This window comes from Mixophyes fleayi, chromosome 2, assembly GCF_038048845.1.
Source record: "Mixophyes fleayi isolate aMixFle1 chromosome 2, aMixFle1.hap1, whole genome shotgun sequence".
Taxonomy (NCBI): Eukaryota; Metazoa; Chordata; class Amphibia; order Anura; family Limnodynastidae; genus Mixophyes; species Mixophyes fleayi.
Window position 1 is genome coordinate 168,728,474 of NC_134403.1, and position 26,865 is coordinate 168,755,338.

Here is a 26,865-nt window from a genome sequence, read left to right on the forward strand (position 1 = left end):
TACAAGTTCAGGGTTTTTAATTTATATTGTGGTGAGTGACCACTTCCCTACGCAGTCCAGGTACATTTTTTGGTGCGATTCATACCAGTTGATGGTTTTCTTATTATATATATTGTGGTGACCACTCCTCTACGCAGTCCAGATACATTTATTGGTGCGATTAATACAAGTTCAGGGTTTTTAATTTATATTGTGGTGAGTGACCACTCCTCTATGCAGTCCAGGTAATTTTTTTGGTGCGATTCATACCAGTTGATGGTTTTCTTATTATATATATTGTGGTGACCACTCCTCTACGCAGTCCAGATATATTTATTGGTGCGAATCATACAAGTTCAGGGTTTTTAAATTATATTGTGGTGACCCACTCCTCTACGCAGTCCAGGTACATTTTTTGGTGCGATTCATACCAGTTGATGGTTTTCTTATTATATATATTGTGGTGACCACTCCTCTACGCAGTCCAGGTACATTATTCGGTGCGATTCAGACCAGTTGATGGTTTTCTTATTATATTGTGGTGACCACTCCTCTACGCAGTCCAGATACATTTATTGGTGCGATTCATACAAGTTCAGGGTTTTTAATTTATATTGTGGTGAGTGACCACTTCCCTACGCAGTCCAGGTACATTTTTTGGTGCGATTCATACCAGTTGATGGTTTTCTTATTATATATATTGTGGTGACCACTCCTCTACGCAGTCCAGATACATTTATTGGTGCGATTAATACAAGTTCAGGGTTTTTAATTTATATTGTGGTGAGTGACCACTCCTCTATGCAGTCCAGGTAAATTTTTTGGTGCGATTCATACCAGTTGATGGTTTTCTTATTATATATATTGTGGTGACCACTCTTCTACCCAGTCCAGATACATTTATTGGTGCGAATCATACAAGTTCAGGGTTTTTAAATTATATTGTGGTGACCCACTCCTCTACACAGTCCAGGTACATTTTTTGGTGCGATTCATACCAGTTGATGGTTTTCTTATTATATATATTGTGGTGACCACTCCTCTACGCAGTCGAGGTACATTATTCGGTGCGATTCAGACCAGTTGATGGTTTTCTTATTATATATATTGTGGTGACCACTCCTCTACGCAGTCCAGGTACATTTTTTGGTGCTATTCATACCAGTTGATGGTTTTCTTATTATATATATTGTGGTGACCACTCCTCTACGCAGTCCAGATACATTTATTGGTGCGATTCAGACCAGTTCAGGGTTTTTAATTTATATTGTGGTGAGTGACCACTCCTCTACGCAGTCCAGGTACATTTTCTGGTGCGATTCATACCAGTTGATGGTTTTCTTATTATATATATTGTGGTGACCACTCCTCTACGCAGTCCAGGTACATTTTCCGGTGCGATTCAGACCAGTTGATGGTTTTCTTATTATATTGTGGTGACCACTCCTCTACGCAGTCCAGATACATTTATTGGTGCGATTCATACAAGTTCAGGGTTTTTAATTTATATTGTGGTGAGTGACCACTCCTCTATGCAGTCCAGGTAAATTTTTTGGTGCGATTCATACCAGTTGATGGTTTTCTTATTATATATATTGTGGTGACCACTCCTCTACGCAGTCTAGATATATTTATTGGTGCGAATCATACAAGTTCAGGGTTTTTAAATTATATTGTGGTGACCCACTCCTCTACGCAGTCCAAGTACATTTTTTGGTGCGATTCATACCAGTTGATGGTTTTCTTATTATATATATTGTGGTGACCACTCCTCTACGCAGTCCAGGTACATTATTCGGTGCGATTCAGACCAGTTGATGGTTTTCTTATTATATTGTGGTGACCACTCCTCTACGCAGTCCAGATACATTTATTGGTGCGATTCATACAAGTTCAGGGTTTTTAATTTATATTGTGGTGAGTGACCACTTCCCTACGCAGTCCAGGTACATTTTTTGGTGCGATTCATACCAGTTGATGGTTTTCTTATTATATATATTGTGGTGACCACTCCTCTACGCAGTCCAGATACATTTATTGGTGCGATTAATACAAGTTCAGGGTTTTTAATTTATATTGTGGTGAGTGACCACTCCACTATGCAGTCCAGGTAAATTTTTTGGTGCGATTCATACCAGTTGATGGTTTTCTTATTATATATATTGTGGTGACCACTCTTCTACCCAGTCCAGATACATTTATTGGTGCGAATCATACAAGTTCAGGGTTTTTAAATTATATTGTGGTGACCCACTCCTCTACGCAGTCCAGGTACATTTTTTGGTGCGATTCATACCAGTTGATGGTTTTCTTATTATATATATTGTGGTGACCACTCCTCTACGCAGTCCAGGTACATTATTCGGTGCGATTCAGACCATTTGATGGTTTTCTTATTATATTGTGGTGACCCACTCCTCTACGCAGTCCAGATACATTTATTGGTGCAAATCATACAAGTTCAGGGTTTTTAAATTATATTGTGGTGACCCACTCCTCTACGCAGTCCAGGTACATTTTTTGGTGCGATTCATACCAGTTGATGGTTTTCTTATTATATATATTGTGGTGACCACTCCTCTACGCAGTCCAGGTACATTATTCGGTGCGATTCAGACCATTTGATGGTTTTCTTATTATATTGTGGTGACCCACTCCTCTACGCAGTCCAGATACATTTATTGGTGCGAATCATACAAGTTCAGGGTTTTTAAATTATATTGTGGTGACCCACTCCTCTACGCAGTCCAGGTACATTTTTTGGTGCGATTAAGACCAGTTGATGGTTTTCTTAGTATATTGTGGTGACCCACTCCTCTACGCAGTCCAGGTACATTATTCGGTGCGATTCATACCAGTTGATGGTTTTCTTATTATATATATTGTGGTGACCACTCCTCTATGCAGTCCAGATACATTTATTGGTGCGAATCATACAAGTTCAGGGTTTTTAAATTATATTGTGGTGACCCACTCCTCTATGCAGTCCAGGTACATTTTTTGGTGCGATTAAGACCAGTTGATGGTTTTCTTATTATATTGTGGGGACCACTCCACTACGCAGTCCAGAAAGATACCTCGTTGCAACGTTTTGGACTAATAACTATATTGTGAGGTGTTCAGAATACACTGTAAATTAGTGAAAATGCTTGTTATTGAATGTTATTTAGCTTAATAATAGCGTAGGAGTGAAAATAAGCCCAAAAACTTGATTTTTGAACTTTTTATGATTTTTTCAAAAAAAATCCGAATCCAAAACCTTAAATCCGAACCAAAACCTTTCGGCAGGTGTTTTGCGGAACAAATCCGAACCCAAAACATCACGAAAATCCGAATCCAAAACACAAAACACGAGACACCAAAAGTCGCTGGTGCACATCCCTACTTGAAAGCCATTGCGGTTTTAAATTTGCCCTGCAAAGTCGCCCAATATTGGCAACCTGTAAAAACCACTGGTTAAAACATTTAGCCCCTGGTGTTTTGAACGTATGATTGGCTTTATGAAATCTGGAGATTACCAGGCCAGTGTCAGAAAGCTGAATCACTGTTGAAGGTCATGGGTTCAAGCAGGACAATGAATCCAAATACACTTCAAAAAGCTCCCAGGAATGGTTCAAGACAAGATGCATTACTGTTCTGAAGTGACAAGAAAGAAGTCCAGATCAAAATCACTTGTAAATCCTAATGATCCAGGAACCCCAACACATGATCTCCACTATTTACAAAATGTTGATTGCAAACTTGTATGTTTCAATTCTAAGCTATATCAAGTCTTGGGATCGTCAGTTGGGAAGATCAGAAAAAAGAAAATGAACAAATTTGGCCTAACATTTAGCAGTTCTTATGTTTTGTTCCTCTTCTGGTTTTGTTTTATGTTAAAAATGTGAGGATTATGTTATATACATTGCTAAAAGTCTTGTATATATGTCATGTGTTTCCGCAAAAAGAAAGATGAAAATAAATCTTATAGAGAGGTCTGAAAACAACAATTAGCACTGGTGTTAGTTTGCACAAGAAGAGTGGACCAAACAGCCAGTAGAGAAGTGCAGAAAGCTCATCCATGGTTATAGGAAGTGACTGATTGCAGTTATTTTGACCAAAGACTGTGCTACATAATATTACCGGTAAGTCTCAGGAGTCAAAACTTTTGTCAGTGCTATTTCTTTTCATTTTCTGATTTAAAAGCACATACAGTATTAAATTCACAAACAAAAACAAATGTTCTGTATATTAACAGAGAAATAATTGTGGAGAGGAAACACTTTGTAAATGTCACCTTATGTTTAAAGGAAATTATGAGTTATTTGACATTTGCATATGACAGAGCCATATTCAATCCCATGGCTGCCCTCTGGACCAGTTCATAAAAATGATCTTCAATGAGAAAATAATTACAAGTAACTACAATTATAACTAAATCATAAATGAAATCAACATTGTAAATCCGATAACTCAGAAGAAGTACCAAGACATCAGTAGATATCCTCTACTCCGCATTATGTAGGATGGAGTTGTAGAGGTTCTTGACATCCACAGTAATACAAATGAAATCTGAAAATGGTAAGTAAAAAATGGTAAGTAAATAGTCTTGGTCTTCACCAGAATATGCACGGTGTCCCTCAAATATGAATGCTGAATGACCACAAATGGTCTTCGAATGGCTTCACTAAAGAAGGTTAAGGTTAAGTTTGCAATAACATTGAGCCCACACCTGCTACAATTTGACTACCATATGGTCTATGGATATTCTTGTGTTTCCTAACAACCATATATAGATTGACCCCCTAATTTTTTACACCAAGTTTTTAATCAATTAAACCTTCAAGGAGTGCCTAAGAAACAATGATATATTTAGAAAGAGAATTCTTGATTGTAATGTTTATTCCTAATGACCAAGGTATCCCTCTCATCAGCCTGTTTTTACTATTATTTGATCTTTGATATTTGACCTCTCATTTATTCTGACAAATTATTATTTAAACATTGTATAAAATGACCTTCAATCCCTATGTAAAATATAAACACAAGTCAATACTAAAATATTTATTTGAATCATTTATATTGGGTGGGACAAAAATACTTTTCACACATAACTTAGTATCTCATACATATTGCATATTTGAGGTAACAATTGCAAAATTTAATTTTAATTTCAATCTACGGAAAAATTGTTATAAATATCAAGAACAAATAAATTTGGTTCATTTATGAGACCAGCTGTCACATCTAATTACAGTTCATAAAAGTATATATCGATCACATATTTGTCTTTACACTCAGGGAATAATGTAGAGTCGGACGTAATTTCTGCTTACAGCATAAGTGTAAATTTCATCCCGTAATGTACTTAGGATTCCGAGCAGCACATAGATAAGTATATTTTTATGTATCTAACGTTATCTTTAGATACGTGCAAGTCTGAATAGTAATCAAATTGCACACATTTCGTGAGATATGCTCAAAGCATATCCTACATTACTAACGTCTGATGTGCATCAAGCATATAAACTGTAGTGGCAGATAAATAAGTTAAATAAAAACCAGGATACCCCCCTGCCCCTCAAACATCTTAACCAGCCCTAGTGCTGGTACCATCAAAATTGGAGGGACAAAAAGCAGGGGGTGTCCCTGAATTTACCAGCACTAGGTTTTACCGGGCCAGGGTTGGTGGCACTATAGCAGGGAAATCCGCAGTGTGGGATACTCCTGCCATAATTTCAAGCCAACCTAGGCCAGTTAGCAGTCAGCATGGGGCTGGATGCCCTAGGGAAATTGGTCCAGCAGAAAAAACAAAAATGACACCCCTCTAGGTATTACGACTGATGTTAAAAAGCACTAGGGCTCTTCCCACACCCCTGGTGCATTGGATGTGGGATAATAGTATAAAAATAGATGTAAAAAACATTTTTTCCACAGTGCACTATGGATCCCAGCACACCCAGGCTGTCTGTTATTGTTTGGGCATCTTAGCATTTGTAGTACAAGCGCCAAAATATCCATAGCTGCCAGGGCATTCTGGCACTTGGGGAACCAAAACTGCCAGCATGCCCTAGCACCCACTGGGATCTGTAGTGCACCAGATAAAAACATAAATAAAACACAGACAAGGGGTTAAAAATGTAAAAATAAATGTATTTGGAAAAAACACCCTTACACAAACATTATTAACTATATATATATATATATATATATATATATATATATATATATATATATATATATCTCCTTCATTATTTATTAGGCAGGCAAAAGGTCTGGGGTTCATTCCAAGTGTGGCAATTGCATTTGGAAGCTGTTGTTGTGAACCCACAACATGCAGTCAAAGGAGCACTCAATGCAAGTGAAACAGGCTATCCTTAGGCTGCAAAAACAAAAACATCCATCAGAGAGATAGTGGGAACCTTAGGAGTGGCCAAATCAACAGTTTCTGAGAAAAAAAGAAATGCACTGGTGAGCGTGGCAACTCAAAAAGGTCTGGACATCCATGGAAGACAACAGTGTTGGATAATCGCACGATCCTTTCCAAGGTAAAGAAAAACCCCTTCACAATATCCAGCCAAGTGAAGTACAATCTCCAGAAGGTAGGCATATCATAATCCAAGTCTAGCATAAAGAGAAGACTTCACAAGAGCAAATACAGAGGGTTCACCACAAGGTGCAAACCATTCATAAGTCTCAAGAATAGAAAGGCCAGATTAGCCTTTGCCAAAAAACACCTAAATAAGTCATCCAATTTCTGGTACATTGTTTGGACAGATGAATCTAAGATCAGCCTGTATCAGATGAGGAGAAAAAAGTAAGAATGCTTGGAATAGATCATGATCCAAAGGATACCACATCATCTGTAAACCACAGTGCAGGCAGCGTCATGGCATTGACATGCATTGCTCCCAATGGTACTGGGTCACTAGTGTTTATTGATGATGTGACAGAAGACAGAAGCAGCCAGATGAATTCTGAAGTGTATAAGTATATACTGTCTGCTCAGATTCAGCCAAATTCACAAATTTGATTGGACGGCGCTTTACAGTATAGATGGACAATGACCGAAAACATACTACGAAAGAAACCCAGGAGTTTTAAAGGCAAAGTAGTGAAATATTCTGCAATGGGCAAGTCAATCACCTGATCTCAACCTGATTGGGCATGCAATTCACTTTCTGAAGACAAAATTATAGGCAGAAAGACCCATAAACAAACAACAACTGAAGACAGCTGCAGTAAATGCCTGGCAAAGTATACCAAAGGAGGAAACCTACCAACTGGTGATGTCCATGTGTTCCCGACGCCAGGCATTGCCTGCAAAAGATTCGCAACCAAGTATTAAAAAATTAACATTTTATTTATGATTATTTTAATTTGTGCAATTGCATTTCAGCCCAAGAAAGTAGGGGGTAGTGTATAAAAATGTTTGCAATTCTTAAATGTTTCATACAATATTTTTATTCAATCCCTTGAATTAAAGCTTAAAGTCTGAACTTCAATTGCATCCCCATTGTTTAATTTCAAATCCATTGTGGTGGTATATAGAGTAAAAATTATGAAAAGTGTGACATATATTTCACATATTTCTGGACCTAGCTGTATATATACACACCTGTTCTTTGTTGTATGAGTTATAATTCCAGTATGTATTGTGAGTCCGGTGCTTCGACCGTATTTGATTCCTTTCAAATGTTCTGAAATTTCTAGCATTTTAGCATTGTATTTACGTATCCTCACAATTTATGATGCATTTATTTTCATATGCTGTGAAATCTACATAGTAGGTACCGTCTACTATTTTAAATTGATCTTTCACGCTTAGGGCCAGAGTGTGTGTGACGGGTGCTAAGGGAGACAAAGCCACACAGCTACAATCCCATTACCTACACCCCAGTTACTCACCCGATCCCGAGGTAACACTATGGAACACCACCACACTGTCTGCAACCCCTTGAACCGAGGTCCACCTTGATCCTCTTTCTCCTGCACACCTACTGGTGCGGACACCTGAGGAAGAAACAAGGCGTGGAGATCCGCTATCTCCTGAAGGAGGGGGCAAAGTCCAAAGCGACATCTACGGGGCAGAGACACTCACTCTACCCCGGTCACCGACACCTCGTTTTGCTCTGGGCTACTACCCCGGCGCAGTGAATACGAGGGCCTAGGAACAATCCCGCCCAAGTACTCCACCCACCCGTAGGTGGGAGCCTGCTCAGAAGGGGACCTTAGTGCTATACTCACCGAGGGACTCCCGCTCCTAGCTTCTGCTCCCTTGTGTTCCTCCATCACCTGCAACGACAACAAACAGCCACCGCACCTACACTTAGCGTGGCACTATGATGTACCACCCACAAGATGCTTCTAGCGAATACTACAGGCGTCCTGACCCCACACCAATTAACGACCAGTAGCGCAACACTGCTAGACACTGGATGTGAAATACTGCCGAAACCCCCTCCCCTTTGTCCTCCTCTTGAGAAAGCACCAGCCGGTACTTACCCCCTGCCTAGTGGATTTATACTAAACCCCAAATCCCGGGCATTGCCAAGGAGACTGTCTCCTCTCTAGGGGGAAACGTACACAGTACCAAGGAACAGAGGCTCAGCCCCCTGGAGCAGCGCTCCACCTGACCAGACGCCTCCACCTGGAACCGTCAGTGGCCGCTGCCGGAACTCAGACCAGACACGGCCAACCCAGTGCTAACACCGCCTAAACTGGAACCATCAGGACCTGACGGAACTCAGCGTCAGGTACCCAAGTGGAATCGAAGGCGGGACCTGCTGAAACTCACAAGGGGTGTGCTGCGTGAACAATGGGGAACCCAAACACTGCCTCAACAACTCTGCGTGACCCCGGGGACCTATGAGCCAGGCAAGCTACTGTGTACTGTGTATCCTACACCTAACCGTATGTTTCTAATAATTCTACATTATTACAGATTAAAGTCTCTGGTTAGTGAATAAATCACCAATTTCGAACTTCTAAATACCCAGAAACACTGTCAAAGAAAGCTGTGTTGTTGGTTAAACAGCAAGGCACCACCACACGTGCACGGGGAAATCTTTCAAGATGGCATAGGTACGAACCATCAAATAAACTTACATAGATTTTTATAAATGAATCTGCGCCACAATAAAGCTTCTGTCCATGTGCCACTCATAACTTGATCAAAAGAAAAAAAAGAAAAAGGGAGAGGATATCTAGTGCATTACCTTGAGATTTATTCATAAAACATAAGTAGATAAAAACAATATATGAAACTATAAAATTAATCCTGTCATCAAACAGTTGTTGTACTCGTACCGGATAGGAGATATAAGCCAGCAGAAAGATGTTAAGTCCTGGGCACATTCAGCTGGGCAATCACTACTCCTCCGTATTTCGAGACGCTGCTGTGACAGGATACGCCGTGTTGTTCTGATGCGTTTCAACTCTGGAGTCTTTGTCAAAGTAAAATACTTTGACAAAGACTCCAGAGGCGGAGTCGAAATGCGTCAATAAACATGGCGTATCCTGTCACAGCAGCGTCTCGGAATACGGAGGAGTAGTGATTGCCCAGCTGAATGTGCCCAGGACACATTCAGCTGGAATCTGTCATGTTAGAATACGCTACATTGAACAGAGATTTAAACCAGTATATAGACGTGGAGATCCCGGATTTAAGGGAGCTTGTACACAAGAGATACACTTCGCTTCAGAAGAATAATACAGAGGAGGCTCTGAGGCAGGATGATTAATATGTCCAGTTTGAAGAACAGCTAAGAGACCTGAGAAAACAAATGGGTGTGCCACTGGCTCCTGCAGACTAAGCTTTGGAAGATCGCCGTCACCCTGAGCACATGACCGGTACAGTGAAACTGAGAATGAATTATGAAATGAGTTATGGTTCATTTGATTGCTCCACCTGTTCCTTGGATAATTGTGGTAATTCTACAGCTAATACATAACGATGAGCACTGACCCCCCTGGGATGCGTGCTTTTATCACACCAAGACCAATTCAGGGTGCCAGACAATGCACTAAAAGGAGCCATTGACATTCACAGCAAAAAGCAAATTCATCGCTGAGCTTCAAATCAGCCCCAATTCCCAAAACATTATAGTATAGTTAGGTATCTTTGACGTAAAGTGAAGATTACAAACACTTTGTGCAATACTGATGAAAGAGCAGCACAGTGGAAGGTTTGAGTAAGACATATACACGTCTATTTAGACATCCATGCATGCATTACTTCTGCAAGCAACGTTGTTCTTTGTTAATAACACTGTTGCCTTTATACTGTTCAAATTTTTTTTAAATAATCCTCCACCATTCTTTGGATGTTGATAGTTGATAGTAGGAACAGGTGGAGTTAGAGTAGAGGTGAATAGTTTTGGTAAATTCTTTTACAGTAGACAAGAGCAGATGTCAAAATGTTGTGCTGAGTCATCTGCATCATCCCTGGATCTCTTGGGAAAGCTACGTTTTTTCTTAGCAGAAGTTGACTGAGAAACTGAAGGAGGAGATGCCATCCTGTCACGTAACACTTGCGCTGTCATCTTGCTCACCAGGTGCTCCTTGCATCTCTTCAGATCTGGGTCAGTTGGAAACAAAGAGAAGACATAGCTCTTATACCTAGGATCGAGCACAGTCGCCAAAACGTAATGATCCGATTTCAAGATTTTGATAACTCTTGGATCCTGGTGAAGCGAATAAAGTACTTGATCTACAAGTCCGACATACTTGGCGTAATTGCTTTGTTTCAACTCCTCCTTCAGTTTCTCAATCTGCTTTTCCAAAAGTCTAATTAAGGGAATCACTTGGCTCAAGCTAGCAGTGTCTGAACCCACTTCACAGGTGACTACTTCGAATGGCTTCGGCACCTTGCACAACACGGAAAGAATTCTCCACTGCGCTTGAGTAAAATACGTCCCCCCCACCTTTCCCAATGTCATGGCTAGTAGAGTAAGTGTGGATTGCTTTTCTCTGTTCATCCATCCTCAGAAGCATATACAGGGTGAAATTCCACCTTGTTACCACCTCTTGCTTCAGTTGGTGACATGGCAAATTAAATTGCTATTGTAGCTGTTGCAATCTCATAGATGCTGTTTCCGAATGCCGGAAATGTCCAGATATTTTACGGGCCACAGACAGCATCTCTTGCACACGTCCCTGTCATTTTTTAAAATGCTCTGCACCACCAAGTTTATTGTGTGAGCAAAACAGGGAATGTGATGGAATTCACCCAGCTGTAATGCTCTCACAATATTGGTGAAGTTATCAGAAATGACATATCCTGAGGAGAATCCAAGCGGGATAAGCCATGTTGCAATAACATCCCTTAGATTTTGTAACAGATTGTCAGCTGCCTCTTAGTGAAGCCAGTGATACAAAGAGTAACCTGGCTCTGAAATATGTGACGTACTTGAGTACATGCTGCTGCTGTTCCTGTTGGTAAAGGCGAATCACCAACCCAGTAGGCTGTCAAAGTCATATAATCTTTAGTTTGCACAAATCCACTTGTCCACATATCTGTGGTTAAGTGTACAGTCGGTAGAATGGCATTTTGTAGCCCAATAATTACATTTTTATGAACCTTCTGGTAGAGTTGAGGAATAGCTTTTCTAGTAAAATGGTGTCGTGATGGAATTTGGTAACGGGGATACAAGACCTCAAGTAACGTCTTAAACCAGCTGCATTAATAGTGGATATTGGAAGCAGATCTAATACTAGCATAGTCGCCATGGCATCTGTGATCCGCTTTGCGACTGGGTGACAGCTTTCATACTTGCTTCCTCTTGCAAAGGATTGTTTAACAGTCAATTGTTGTAAACTACTAGTAGACTTCTTCTTGGTCTGCTTCTGGGATGAAGATCTACTGACAGCAGCAGCAGCAGTGGGACTAACGCTCAAGAATTCTTCTGAGAAATCCAGGATAGTGGAGTTATCTAGCCTTAGCAACTTGGATGCAGGACTAACTTTGATCGCTACTGAGGATATTGATGAGGACGGTGTTGTGGGTGTAGATTGCAGGTGATAGCTGAGAGAAAGGACCTAGCTGATGCTGGACTGCTTGTTGTTATTTTTTAGAATAAGTTTTCGATTTTCCAAACAGCTTGAAATGAACTCACTTCCAATGGCGTAACATGTATGAGGTTCCTAGATGGTTAAGGTCCCTACCTCTACAAACGGCTAGACAACTGTTGTCAGGATTTTGAAAAAAAATTTCCACATAGAAGAGGTGGATTTTTTTGGTCTTATGCCCAGGCATGACAATGGCCTTCTTCTTATGACGTGCAAAAACTGCTTCCACTGGTGCAGGACTTACACAAACATCATCATCCTCATCAACATCCTCATTAATGCCCTTGTCAGCTACACAAATATCCCCCTCATCCTGTTGCAATTCCAAGGTGGCATCCTCAATTTGTGTATCACTGGCTACACTTGGGCTGTTCATGCACACATCTGCAGAAATGCTGAAAGGGGCCTTCTTTATGGGTACACTATCAAAAAGTTCAGGCTAACACATAGCACTCGTGGAGAGACTCTCCTCAGGGATTTGTGTCATTTCTGAATCTGAACATACATTTTCCTCTAATGCCTTACTGTTTTCTTCCAGCTCGACTTTTACACGTAAAAACATTTGGGCACCACTTTTTGAGTCAGAATGACAAGGTCTTGCTTGGTCATGACTGACCTTACAAGAAGATGCCTCAGTGACAGTTGCAGAACTAGCACTAATAGAGACAGGCGAAGGCCTCATTCCTTCCTTGCCACTGCGTGTGTAGAATGGCATGTTGACAATTCTATTTTTTTCTGCAGATAACTTTGCCTGGATTACAGGTCTTTTATTCTTTACCAAGGTAAACTGTGCTTTTAACATTTTTGTTTCCCTGACTTAAAAACACTATAAACACTATGCACTTAAACATAGGCAGATCAATTACTATCATCATGACTGGTGCCAGCAGCTGCTTGGTGCTCCTGGTATCTGTGTACTGCAGTGAATTCATTTTGATAACACAGTACAATGTGACTGCAGATTAAGAACAACACTGCCAGCCCTATTATTTCTATTTCAGCAATGACAATTAGCAATGGAGCATTAGAGCTCTCCTGTTTGTGTGTGAGCTATATAACACAGTACAATTTAACTGCAGATTTAGACCAAGACTGCCAGCCCTATTATTTTTATTTCAGCAATGACAATTAGCAATGGAGCAATGGAGCTCTCCTGTTTGTGTGTGAGCTATATAACATAGTACAATTTGACTGTAGATTTATACCAAGAATTCCAGCCCTATTTTTTTTTTTAATCTTTTTTTCTTAAGCAAGGTAAAAGGTGTTTTTTAAAATTTTTGTTTCCCTGACTTAAAAACACTATTCACTTTAACATAAGCTTTTTCTAACCTATGACGCTGCCCAACTGCACTAGAGACGGGCAAGAACCGTGCTACCCCTTCTGTGTCCCTCTGTGGAATGGCGCTGGATCGCTGTGGAGGGCGATACTTATAGAATCCAAAACTCGCGAGATCTGCCGAGGTAACAATGACGTTTTGCCTCTTTTTCCATTCCGAGGGCATGCGAAAGTACGAGTCGGCTCGACTTGGTACGCGGATCTGGAAAGTTCGGGTGTGCTCAGTTCTTGGGGAACGGAGCCTTATCATCTCTAGTTTAAATGTAGGGCTGGCTGCAGTTTGTATAACCTTGTTTTTGTTTTCTTTAAACCCCTCCTTCTGTTTTTATAATTTTCTTCTAGACTTTATTATGGCTAGTCCAGCTAGCTATGTTACAGGAAGTCACAGTAGGTGAAAAGTTGCATTCCTCTCATTAGAAGATCCAGGGTTATGAGAATTAAAGGTGTTCGAGGTTCATGGTGGATATTGGCTATGTACCTTTAAATCTACAGGCCCTATGCAAACAGTTCTAGAGTGGGTTGCAAACAGCAGAGTACCCACTTTCTGTGTGTTAAGCAGTGAAGGAGTTTGACATGTTTGCAGGGTAGGGGGTGAGTGTAGGATTCTGCAACATTTTTAGCTTTTGATATAAACGGAGATAATACCTCCCAACTGTCCCGCTTCAGGTGGGACAGTCCTGATCTGAGGGCACTGTCCCGGCAGCCATGGACTTTTACTCCAACTGCTGAGATTGTCGGAATGTATGTCAAAATCATTACTTTTCCAACCATTTTTTTAAGGGTGGGTGGTTTGAGGTGGCTTTGCAAGTAATCCCCCCCCCTCCAGGGAGATGACATGCCCCCATTGTGGTTCAATCACAGCATATTCAGAAGGACATCACTACAAACAATCTGTCCCAATTGGACAAAGTCAAAAGTTAGGGGTTATGTTGGGGCTTCCACCTATATTTGGATTTGCAGTTTGTTAGTAAATGACCTCCAGAGCTTTCAATATTTAACAAAAAAATATACTCTTATATATTAACAAAATTATTGCTCATACATTGAATTTCACTATTATTTTTTAAATGGTCCATATAGCCATTACTAAAAAGTGAACTATGCATAGTAAAAGCATTAAACTGCATTTGTCAAATTAATATGGCATCCTTTTCAGTTGCCATAAGAAGTCACAACTGGATCATTGTTACAGGTAAGTTTTAATTATTGTTCTTGACTAATTTTTTACTTTTTATGTTAAATATGTCATACATGTCTTTATGATACTATCATGAATAAAGAATCAGGACCTTACTGCAAAAAGTGTGAAAAGATCCGAAGTGGATGCATATACCTTAAATACCTTTAACAACAGTCAGTTAGTCCAGCCCAGGTTATTAAAATTAGGAAAGTGGGATGGGGAGGAGGTAAGGCGGTATTAAGGACCGATTTCCCAACTGATTTAAATGAATCAAAATTTGATTTTACATTGATTTGGAAAAAGTAAATTTACCAGCAATGTTTAAAAACCTCAGAGCTTTACCCAATAATTTGGAAGGTGTTTCCAACCCATTGAAATGAAAGTTGTATTGAAATTAATGGATTTTTTTTTTATTAGCACTGTGACTCCTTCTAAGTCATCAATAATAATGATTATAACACTAGCCAAACTAGCTAGTTAGAGAATTTGTATTTCCATGTGCTAGAGTCCCCAGCAGCATTTATTGGCTTTTTATCACATCAATAGAAACTCAGAAATCTTTGAGTGGTTAGTTTATTTGTTAATACTGTGTGGTTATGCTGAATACTGAAAGCGTCCACTTCAATTATATTAATGAAACAGTAGTGAGCTTTCAATATTGAGCATATTCAAAGTGTTAAATTAATTAATCACTTACATAAAGTCTTCCTAATCTCTAGTGATGTGGGGAAAATCAAAGCTTTTGAGGAGGTCCATAGTCATGAATATATGTAGGACCATTTAGATTTCACCTGACAACTCCTGAATATATGTCCATATGTCAGACTATGCTATAATTAGCCCATTTGGCTAGTGTTTAAAAAACTCTATTGATAGTTTTCACATTATTTTTAAAGTGTTCATTTATTTCAATGGGAGTTAAAGTGTACCTGTAGAAATAATAAGGTGAATGGGTCCATTCATGGCAATGCTTGTACATCTATAAAAAAGTGTCTTCTCCTTTTCATCTCACTGCTATTGCACTTATCTCTGAGTGAAATCAGTAAAAACATTTTTGTAATGTCCAAGATGTATGTATTAAATACATTTTTACAGGTGCATTTATCACTGAGAAATCAGTGATCTCACTGATTGGACCATGTTTTGTGATTATTTTCACTAATGTTTGGAATGCAGACGATATATAATTTGACTTTAATATATTTAGTGATTAGGAAATGGACCTGTAATTCATTAAAAAAAAAGAATGATTTTTAGCACAGTTTCTACAAATAAACCTTTTTAGTAGATGACCCTCCCACGGATTATTAATACACTGTGAGCAGTCATGATTTGTAACTATGTGGATGAGATGCACCACTAAAGGCTCTCATGCATACTATGGATAATATGACATTTTATTGTCGGTTGTAACAACATAGCTTTTACTGCAGGACCTGTAGCTCTTGCTCTGCCCACTCTTGTAGAAGTAGGCTGAGAGCTGGGCGGGATTTCATCGTTACCGTTATAAAGAATCCAGGATTCAGTGCAAGTCCTGAACCCTCTCTCCCGAGTACAGAGCAGGAGATCGACACTACAGTCCTCCATCTCACCATCATGTCTTACGGACCCATCCACAACCCTGTGAGTACCATCACCCACCCCTGTCTGTAGGCATCACCCCGAGTACCCAGGAAACTGCTTACTTCTACTGATGGGTCTGCTGGGTGCCGATTGCTTGTTACTTTCCCAATATATTACTGCTAATCTTAAATGATTCAAAGTTTTACAAATATTGTGCACTAAACAAAGCTGTGTGACGTATACTGTTATGTTACAGATCTTTAGCTTTTGATGGGCACTTTGCCGGTTTCTATTGAAAAATCTGGTTTTAGTTAAAGTCATGTGATAATATGCTAAGATTTTCTTTTCCAGTTGTTGGCAGCACAGTATTGTGTGTAAATGCTCATTATTGCTTTAACCATCTCCCAACCAGTCTGTTGGGAAATCTGCAATGTTTAATATTGTTAAACTATGTTTCTGTGTGTCAAAAACTTTTCCAAATAGATTGAAAAAGCCAGAGCAGCAAGTGTTGCATTCACCTGCTAGTCATGTGAATCTATTTATGTATACATGACATTAAATTCTTCCCTTTTATAAGTATAACATTTTTAAACATGTTAATTGAAAATTTAATAGTGAACGTGAAAGTTATTATATTCCATTTAGAAGACCAAGATATTGCAATGGAGAGTTATTTAATACATGAGGCTGTTCCATAGATATTGGGCACAATTGAGGAGAACCTACTAAAGGTTGATTTTCCTGCCATAAGTTGATCAAAATCCCTACGAACCAGCTAAAAAATGTGAATGTATTGGCAAAACTCTTGAATCTGTTCAGCAGTAATTTTCTTTCAAATGTTTGCAACTTCCGCAGATTTATAAAAAAAAATTGAGTTGGCCCATTCAAATAAATGGGTAAAATCCAGGACTAAATATACAAAAATCAGGCAGCATTCCCCCCCCCCCCCCAATTCCTCAACCAGCCCCAGCAGCAGACAACTGGTGGATAGTTTCCACTGTAACAAAGAGAACATGAGGGTGGGATCCCACTGTCGTAGTGAAACCCAGCTCCAACCTGGTCAGACTGCTGATACCTCTATGTAATAAAATAGCGTGGAGCCTTAGCACTTTTCTGTTCAATGCTTGTAGTCTCTGCAGGTAAAGGGGGTTTCAATCAGTCACCATAGATTCCTCCTGTTGTGCACATAACACTGAAAAATCAATTATTGTTATGCAATGTTTGACATTTTTATTTTATTTTTTGCAAAGTTTGGAAAACTGGTGTCTAATAGGTTGATTTGCCTTTAATAGATTTGGTGAATAGCAAATTGACCTGTAAATCACTAAAAATATAGTTGTTTTTTTTAGATCCTGTCCCCACACACACATTGGGTCTGATTCATTAAGGAAAGTAAAGCTAAAAAAAGCAGTAACTTTCCACCTTGGCAAAACCATGTTGCATTGAAGGGGGAGCTAAATTTAAAATGTGATGGCAGATTTATAATTGGTAGTGCATATCCCAGATCAACTCTAAATTTCAGTGTAAAAATAAAGCTATCAAGTATTTGTGTGTTACATAAAAAAGCAGCCAGTGTTTATATTATGTGCAAGATAATAAACTAATTTGCACCTGTTGCATTTAAACATGGTTTGTCCAGGAGAAAACTTTTTTCTTTTTTTGCCTTACTTTCCTTAATGAATCAGGCACATTAACTTTTACATCTCTCACCCTTGTCTTCCAGCCTGTTCCATTCAGCACCTATTTTCAGAGTGGGATCTGTGATGGCACATTGGTTGTAATCAATGGCACTGTCCTGCCATCAGGCGATAGGTATGTACTTAGTTTTAATAGTCATACGAGTAATGATAAATATGTGGCTATAAATGCCTAACTGGCAGAAATGTGTTTTATATCCAGGTGTTTTATGTGAAGCGGTTACATTTTTGAAACATGGAGCACATCAACATTCTAACACTATATAGAACCAGTGCTATATATTAACAAAAAATGTGGTTCAAAGATTGCACATGGATAGTGTTCATAAATCATTCTTTTGGGGGATGTTTATTGGCAAATTAAAGATGGAGCACAATGTTCCTAGGGCGGTTCCCCTACCTCAGCTATAAACATTTGTCAGTAATAATTTCCTATTTAAATATGGACACAGTGATGTCAAGAATATACTATATATAATACAATTGCAAAGACAAATGAATATAGCAAGACAGTTGGATTGAGTTACAGTTGAACAATGTTGCATGAAAGATTTAAACAATGATATATTCATAGTTTTATAATCAAACAAGTGACCAATTACAAGTTGTATAATCAAACAAGTGACCAATTACAATTATTTGGACTTAATTGAAACAATTCTATATATTGCTAAAGAAGAGAATCTCATAATTGAACTACAAATTAATTTGAAATATAACGATCTGTAATGTATAGCTAATAATTTTATCAAATATTTTAATTTAAGCAACAAAGTATCATTTCTTTTTTAAATTGATGTTATTAATTTGATCAGCACTGTAAAGGATAACTTGTATCATAATAAAACATGTTTGCAGAGTATAACACAATAAAGACAGAATTTAATTTTTGAATAAAATCCTCAATGAACACATTTTAGAATTCATAGGATAAACAGTACATAGGAAAATTAATTCATATGATCAGTGATGATAGGCAGTTGATTACGACAGTAACAGGCTATCACTGTAAAAACAAAGCAAAAAATGTTGATAGAGGAACATACATACAGTATTGCAAAGGAAAAGTTGATAGTTACATGAAGTGATGTGGGATTTGTGAAAGTTATCAGCGAGAGAATGGCATATTATAAATAAATTTTACCATGATACATAAACGTGCAGCTCAACGATTGTTTGGTTGCTTATGGCGACTTTGGCACAAATAACTGTTTAAAGATGATGGATTTTTCTGCCTAGACTCAAATACATTGAATGCAAGAAAAAAAAACATGTATTGCCAGATAAAAATCACAAGACAGATCTGAAAATTGCGCAATAGAAAATAATTTGTTTATTTTTTTCCATGAAGGTTTCAAGCTTTTAGAATGTGTATTGTGACTAACACACGTGCTGTTAGTCATGTTTAACCAGATAGTCACTTCCTTTTTCTTATCACACATTATTGTTACCCATGAGTATACAGTAAAGTGTGTGGAAAAAAAAGTAATTTCATTCTATTTGTTGCTTTGTTTAAAGATTAAAAACAGTTTCAGCAGCAACTGGGAGGTAATAATAAAGATTCCGTATCCCAATTGTAAAGCGCTACGGAATTTGCTGGCGCTATATAAATAAATGTTGATGATGATGATTCATTTTATTTTAACGATTTGTAAGTAAACTGATCTTCAGTTTGATATACATTGTCTTTATGCTTTCTGATATTTTCTGCAGTTAATTTTAAGTTATCAATTTGTAGATTTGCTGTGAACTTCCAGTGTGGTACTTCAGAAAATGATGATATTGCTTTCCACTTAAATCCACGTTTTGATGGTGGTGTTGTTGTCTGCAACACCAAGGAACACCAGATCTGGGGGAAGCAAGAAGACAAACGCGAGTTGCCTTTTCATAGAGGACAGCCTTTCGAAATCCAGATCCTTGTTACAAGCAATGACTACAAAGTAGGTGATCCTTGCAAGCAAAGTACATTGGCTATTTATTACTTTTGTTTGTTTGATTTTTAAAAAATACATCATTTTAAAAAAGAAACACACTGCATTTGTGAATTTACCACAGAAATGCGCTACTTTGTGATTCGCAAATCATTTTGAAAATGATTTCAGTTAAAGGGCTGCCAAACCTAAAATACAAGTTACCCTACATAAACAAAAGCTAGTAATGTCTACAAATCTATATGTAAAAGTTTCACCCTGAATGAAGTTGAGATGTTTGATATACTATTATCATTTACTTTGCAGATGAGACCAAACCTTTGTTCTGTTACTAGTCAATTTTTGTAAAATGTATCTAAAAGAGGCTCACTGCTGTGTATTTCAAAGAAATTACTGACAGCAATGGGGAGATTAAATAGCTGGCACATGATGTCTGGCTACGCACATTGCCAGCCATTACGGTAGGATTCCCTGGTCATGTTTCTGCGCAACTCTATGAGGGGGGGGGGCAAGAAAAAATGAAGAGAAACATTGCGCTGAATTGTGCTGTGTGTACCAAAATATCTCCTCCCACAATCATATCTTTATCTCCAGTAACTTTAGTTCTGAGAAGTTCCTGGAACTTTATATATATATATATATATTGTAAATGTTATTAGTAGCTGTTTTATATGTAACAACTTGTATTTTAAGTTTGTTATACACTATAACAATGAAAGGTGCCACAAATGGTAAATGACTAAAATGTTCTCAATCAAAGACAACAGTCAAATGAAAAACAGTTCTTTTTGACACGATGAAGCCAATGCTCTCTGTCTGTGTCTGTCTGTCTGTGTATGTTAGGGAATTTAGACTGTAAGCCCCAATGGGGCAGGGACTGATGTGAGTGAGTTCTCTGTACAGCGCTGCGGAATCAGTGGCGCTATATAAATAAATGGTGATGATGATGATGATGCATGTCTGTTTTGCTGTAGTTATGATAGAAAGGAGAACTACAATGTACATGCACCGCCTTCCAGCTTCACATTTTGCATAGCTAAACAAGATAGCTTCAAGAAGCGATTATATCACAAAACAACATTTATTACATCACTTAAACTAGACTAAGCTGAAAATGTGGTAGAATTAATTATAACATTAGAATATTTGAGAAAACAGGGACCCTCCAGTTGCTGCCATCTAGAGAACTGTCAAATAGATGCTTGCAAAAATAAAATAAAAATAAATTCACACTGCTATGCAACTTACACCAGTGCACTTAATTACTATACACATATATACCCTAAATTTTCTTTAATACCCTGAAACACAGGCAGTTATTTAATGTGTTAACGACTCACTTTGAACAAGATTCATACTGCAATTGCAATCAGCACTATATACAGATTGTTTATTATTATTATTATTATTATTATTATTATTATTATTATTAAACATTGTTTATCAGGTTTTTAACGTGTGAAAAATATATACAAACTACATAGGTGGGTAGAGACCCCTAAGACAAAAAGTTACAAGTGTACAAACCTGTTATGTTAAGACTGCAGTGGCGCTATATAAATAAATGATGATGATGACTGCAGCTCTTTATTCTTATAATGGAATGTGTATCTGTTTTGTTAATGTATCAATAACAGGTCCCTTAATTAGTGGTTGATTACATGAGAATAATTGGGAGTGGTTGTCTTCACACTAGCTAATGCTCACTATTTTAATGTACACATATGCATCTTATGTTCCCTTTTTCTTAACAAAGAATAATCCACAATCTAGGTCCAGCATCTTCTCACTGCCCTAATCCATGATAAATAAGATACATTGGGGGGTGTTTATGAAAGCTGGTGAAGAGGGGATTAGAGAGTATTATAGTGTGTGCATCCCCCATTACAATGTTTTATGGTGGGAACCTTACAATACTTTTTTATACTATATATTTTGGCGAACCACTTTAATATTTAATAATACTAACAAACATCTTAGGTGTTTTCTCTGTTTAAAATGTATTTTTCCTTTCAGGTTTCGGTGAATAGAAATCACTTTTTGGAATATTATCACAGAATTCCTATCCATCGAGTCAACACTTTAGAAATTAATGGCTGCATTACAATTGCATGTATTGATATACAAACTCAAGGGGTAAGCATTACTGTATGTATGTATATTTAAATGTAGTTAGCCCATTAAAAATTCTATTTTAGTGATTCCTAGACTAATACGTTTACTTTCAAATGTTTCTTTAGAACTAATAAGTGATTATTTTATGTTTATTGATACTACAAAACTCTTGTGTTTTAGGGATTCTTTCCCCCTCAGCCTTTTGGTTCTGCACAAATGCAAGTTGTAAGTATTTGCAAACCAATCAGTTTACTTCACAGAAGATTTTGAAAGTGATCATACAACTTAAACTCGACTTGTGCAAAGCTTCTAAACTTTCTAGAGCTGTTCAGAATGAGATTATGTCATCCTGTGTGCCGCTCCAGTATAAAAGTGATTATATATATATTTTATATATATATATATATATATATATATATATATATATATATATATATATATATATATATATATTAGTTTAGTTAGCATAGCCATTTTTGAGTGTTACTGTGTTGGGAGCATTAAAGTGTACTTGTTATGTTTGTGTATGTTTTGCTGTACACAAAGTACAGTGTGTCTATATAAAGCCGCATTACCACCTAAGTGCTACCTTTTACTCGCTTGCTCCTTTCCATCCATGCAGCTGTTTTTCCCTCCAGCTCCTCTGTCTCTGTAATATAGGGTGGGCAAATCTTTTAAGTTCACCACTTTGAAATGGCCACATACAGCCTTGATTTTTGGCTGGGGCTGAAGAGCCATGGAAAATGGCTGCATGGAGCAGTCCCCGGGGCTCCAGATAGCGGGAGGAGCAGATGAGTAAAATGTAGGTGGTTAAGCAGCTCAATATTAAAAATATTGACTTATCCTAGGAAAACCCCGTTAATTTCTTGGCAAATCGGGCGATAAAAAATATCCTGTCTGCAGTGTGCTGCCGTCAAGTTTTGCATTGTGATGGTGCTATAAATGAAGTGAAATTAAGGGCAGATATGTTTTCAAAGATGAAGAAGGATTACATGTTTGGATACTCTTTTGACTTTTTTAAAGTAGCACAATCATTTATGTTTTTAATGCAGTAGTAATCCAGAAAATTATATATCTATACATAGGTATATTTTATTTTCCATTTCACTAAACTTTACAGACTTATATATTTATTTTAATTGCAGCCAAACCAGTTTCCTTCTGCCCCATGTCAAGCAGGAAATTATGTGAGTACATGTATTTTTTCTTTTGGTATTTTTAATTTACAGTAATTTTAGCACAAGAAGTTGTGTGAGAGTGAGCTTTGCCTTTCTTTAATACTTTTCCACAAGTTTTGCTTGTGCTGTTAACATATCCAACAAGTAACCCTGAACAGCATTATTTGAATCATTTAAATATAGGTCTAGTTTTGAGGTTTCCCTAGAACCATGTAAGGTTTTCACTTCCATAGTATACTTCAATATTCATCATCATCATCATCATCATCATTTATTTATATAGCGCCACTAATTCGGCAGCGCTGTACAGAGAACTCATTCACATCAGTATTAGATGTACCTACTAGAGGTGCTACTTAGAATTGTGTTTGGGACTAATTTCATTACGTATATTGGCCCCTTTATAACAACCAGCGGGCAAGGGTCAGGATAAATGGTCACATTACTGAGACTTTTCTGTTGGTTAGGGTAACTAGGCAGAGATGCCCCCATCTCTGCTCCCATTTAGCCTGGGTGTTGATAATTATTATACTTGAATATGCAGAAATGTCCAGTGATGCCTCTAAATCTTCTGCACTATGTTAATATGTTTTCAGTAGTAATCCTACCTACATTAACTTATATCTTTCATAGTTCTCTTATGTCTATATTTAAAAAGTGCATAAGTACTTTTAGCCCTTCACTTTTTTTCTCTAATTTAGGAAGGAAAGAGTTCCAGGATCAGTACCGTCAAGTTTTGCATTCTGATGGTGCTATAAATAAAATTAAATTAAGGGACAGATGTGTTTTCAAAGATGAAGAAGGATTACACATTTGGACACTCTTCTGACTTTTTTAAAGTAGCAAATTGTTTATGTTTTTAATGCAGTAGTAATCCAGAAAATTATATATCTATATATAGGTATATTTTATTTTCCATTTCACTAAACTTTACAGACTTATATATTTATTTTAATTGTAGCCAAACCAGTTTCCTTCTGCCCCATGCCAAGCAGGAAATTATGTGAGTACATGTATTTTTTTCTTTTGGTATTTTTAATTTACAGTAATTTTAGCACAAGAAGTTGTGTGAGAGTGAGCTTTGTCTTTCTTTAATACTTTTCCACAAGTTTTGCTTGTGTTGATAACATTTAAGTTAATAAGTAACCCTGAATAGCATTATTTGAATCATTTAAATATAGGTCTAGTTTTGTGGCTTCCCTAGATACATGTAAAGTTTTCTCTTCCATAATATACTTCAATATTAGATGTACTTACTGGAGGTGCTACTTAAAATTGGGTTTGGGACTAATTTCATTCTGTAGATTGACCCCTTTATAACAACCAGCGGGCAAGGGTCAGGATACATTGTCACATTACTGAGACTAGTGCTCCTGACCTCTTCGTAGGGATCAGGGTTACTGTGGATGGGTCCCGCCTGGCCTATCACACTGGCCAGAGCTGCTGGGTAGCGAGCAGAGCGTTGGTACTGGATGCTGGGTCGAAATCTTAGAAACAGCCAGGAACGGATAAGATTTTGGGTCTAATCTGTAGATCACATGGATAGAGAAGTTTCCAAGCAGGTCTTTGAAGCAAGTGATGTTTATTTGCTCTCCTGATTGAAGTTACCAGGGAGCAGGTCAGATGAAGCAAGAAGAACAACTTTCAATACAAGACAGTGCTTTTATACAGATTTGAACAGAGCCTCACAGGGTAAGCTAGCCCCCTGAGGTCTGAGCTATTTTTAGAATGAGGATGCAATTTGTTTACCCCAACATGGATTTACATGCAATGCAAAGCTAACAATATTTACACCTAAAACTTGCTGTGCTTTCCTGCATCTTGATTTAGATGCAGGAAATCTAGTAGCAAGTCTAATTAAACCTTTCTGTGCCTTCAGGTGCTGGACCCTCACACATCAAAAGGTCTAATTAACATGAGATTACCATGGGTTCTTTCTTCAGCCCGTTGCAGGATACACATTCCCAAAGAAAGTTACAAAACCCCAAACAAGTCATTTCCCTACTCCAAGATATGCAAATGACTTCCTCAACAAAGGCTTATTGTATGAGATATATACTTCAGAAATAATGCATTTCCTCTAGCAAAGTTAAAACAAACACATTTCTTCCCCATGTCTCAGAAATAAAGATATCTCCTTTACCAACAGACACACAATACCAAAAATAAGTACATTTGTAATTATATAAATAAGCGCCTTGCGCTATTTCCTTTAAATAAATTTATACCATAAGTTATTTATAAGTGATCCAGTTACAGGTATATTTTATTTTCAATTTCACCAAACTTTACAGACTTATAGATTTATTTTAATTGCAGCCAAACCAGTTTCCTTCTGCCCCAGGTCAAGCAGCAAATTATGTGAGTACATGTATTCTTTCTTTTTTAACCTCTGGCCTGTTGACTTCGCTTCGCCCACTGTTTGGTACCTCGCTTGCCCGCACGGTTTTGACCTCAGCCTGTACGACCACGATAGTTCACCGCCCACCTAGCAGGTAGCTTCCTGGGAGGTCCGCAACCTGCACGTTGTTTGCCGCAAAATCCAATCTCCCTTGCGGTGGTCCCTGGTGAAGACCAGTGGCGTGTTAGACTCCGCGCCTCCTTGTGTAGCAGTGCCAATTCCCGCAGGTGCTCTTCAGTCCTAAGTTATTCCTCCGTGACAATTACAGTTCTAGAACCCTTGATGGTCTGGTAACAGCTATATTAGGAGAGAGAGATTTCCCTGCCATTTATTAACAGGAGCTCTGGCTTCATTCAGAGTTGCTGTTTATATATAGTTAGTAAACAGAAAGAGGTTAAGGTATAGATAAATGAGCTGTCATTGTACCTCTCTAACGGGCAGGCTCTTTCCCCAAATGCCCCATTCTGATGTAAGATTAATTGCTGAACTTACAACATTCACTATCTACTAGGCTAAATCAGGGATAAAATATATTTATATTTATACCGCTATATACATCTTTCAGGACTCCACTTTTTAAATGGTAAAGTTGCAATTCACACTTTCCTCTTCTATATTTGTTAAATATCTAAATGTTTGACATAGCAGTCCACGTTTTTACACGTCTTATCATAGCCCATCACAGTCTTATGCAAGTGAAGATTATAGCCTTTAACTACACATGCTGGAAAGTTACTTCAGAACATTCTTCCACTTGGCTTGGACTTGGCCCTTCGCTACATAACTTCTAATTTAAGGCTTTACACATTTGGGTTTTCCATTGCTTAACTCCTCTGAGTCATGTCATCTTGGAGAAAACACAGACAGTCACACTCTTTCTTATACAGCTTAATTGTAATATGCCAGCAAATCCATTTATCTAGAGGGGAGAATTGCTGACCCCTATTCCCTTAGAGTAGTAAATCTGACATTACTGTACTGTTAGCTTACCTTAATGAGCAGGAATTGCTTTCAAAGATTCTAGAACACTAGGGCCCCTTGGTTTAACTCTCAGGAGATATGCTACAGTTTAGGCTCCCTGGGTTTGACTTGCATTGTGAAAAAGACCAAAAGGCCAAAGTCTGCCTTGTATGGTCGAGTTTATATTGTATTTTTCTATGTTTTCTCTTTGTTTCAGTTCATGAAAATGGATAAATAAAATGTATATTTTAAGTGTAATTTCACTAAGAAACACAACATTTGTGTCTGTAGGTGATCCCATACCAGACTAACATCTATGGAGGCCTATTTCCTTCCAAAGTGATTGTCATCAGAGGAACTGTTTCTGGACACCCTAAGAGGTAAAGACAGTGTAAATTCTTGGTAGAAGTTAGAATTATGTATTCTGTATAATAATTGGCTTTCAGAGACATGGACCCTAAATTGTATTTTGAAGTT

At 37.9% G+C, this 26,865-nt stretch overlaps 1 protein-coding gene across 1 annotated transcript in view; it reads left to right on the plus strand.

Annotated features, from left to right (window-relative positions):
- Positions 1-26,865, plus strand: part of LOC142139866 (uncharacterized) — a 94,378-nt gene that overhangs the window by 62,561 nt on the left and 4,952 nt on the right. Inside the window, exons 10-19 of the mRNA XM_075197727.1 lie at positions 14,520-14,555; positions 15,956-16,166; positions 17,830-17,918; positions 19,542-19,743; positions 21,751-21,870; positions 22,030-22,074; positions 22,995-23,036; positions 23,989-24,030; positions 25,347-25,388; positions 26,680-26,768. Of these exons, the coding sequence (XP_075053828.1) occupies positions 14,520-14,555; positions 15,956-16,166; positions 17,830-17,918; positions 19,542-19,743; positions 21,751-21,870; positions 22,030-22,074; positions 22,995-23,036; positions 23,989-24,030; positions 25,347-25,388; positions 26,680-26,768 (918 nt within the window). The remainder of the gene's footprint in view (positions 1-14,519; positions 14,556-15,955; positions 16,167-17,829; positions 17,919-19,541; positions 19,744-21,750; positions 21,871-22,029; positions 22,075-22,994; positions 23,037-23,988; positions 24,031-25,346; positions 25,389-26,679; positions 26,769-26,865) is intronic.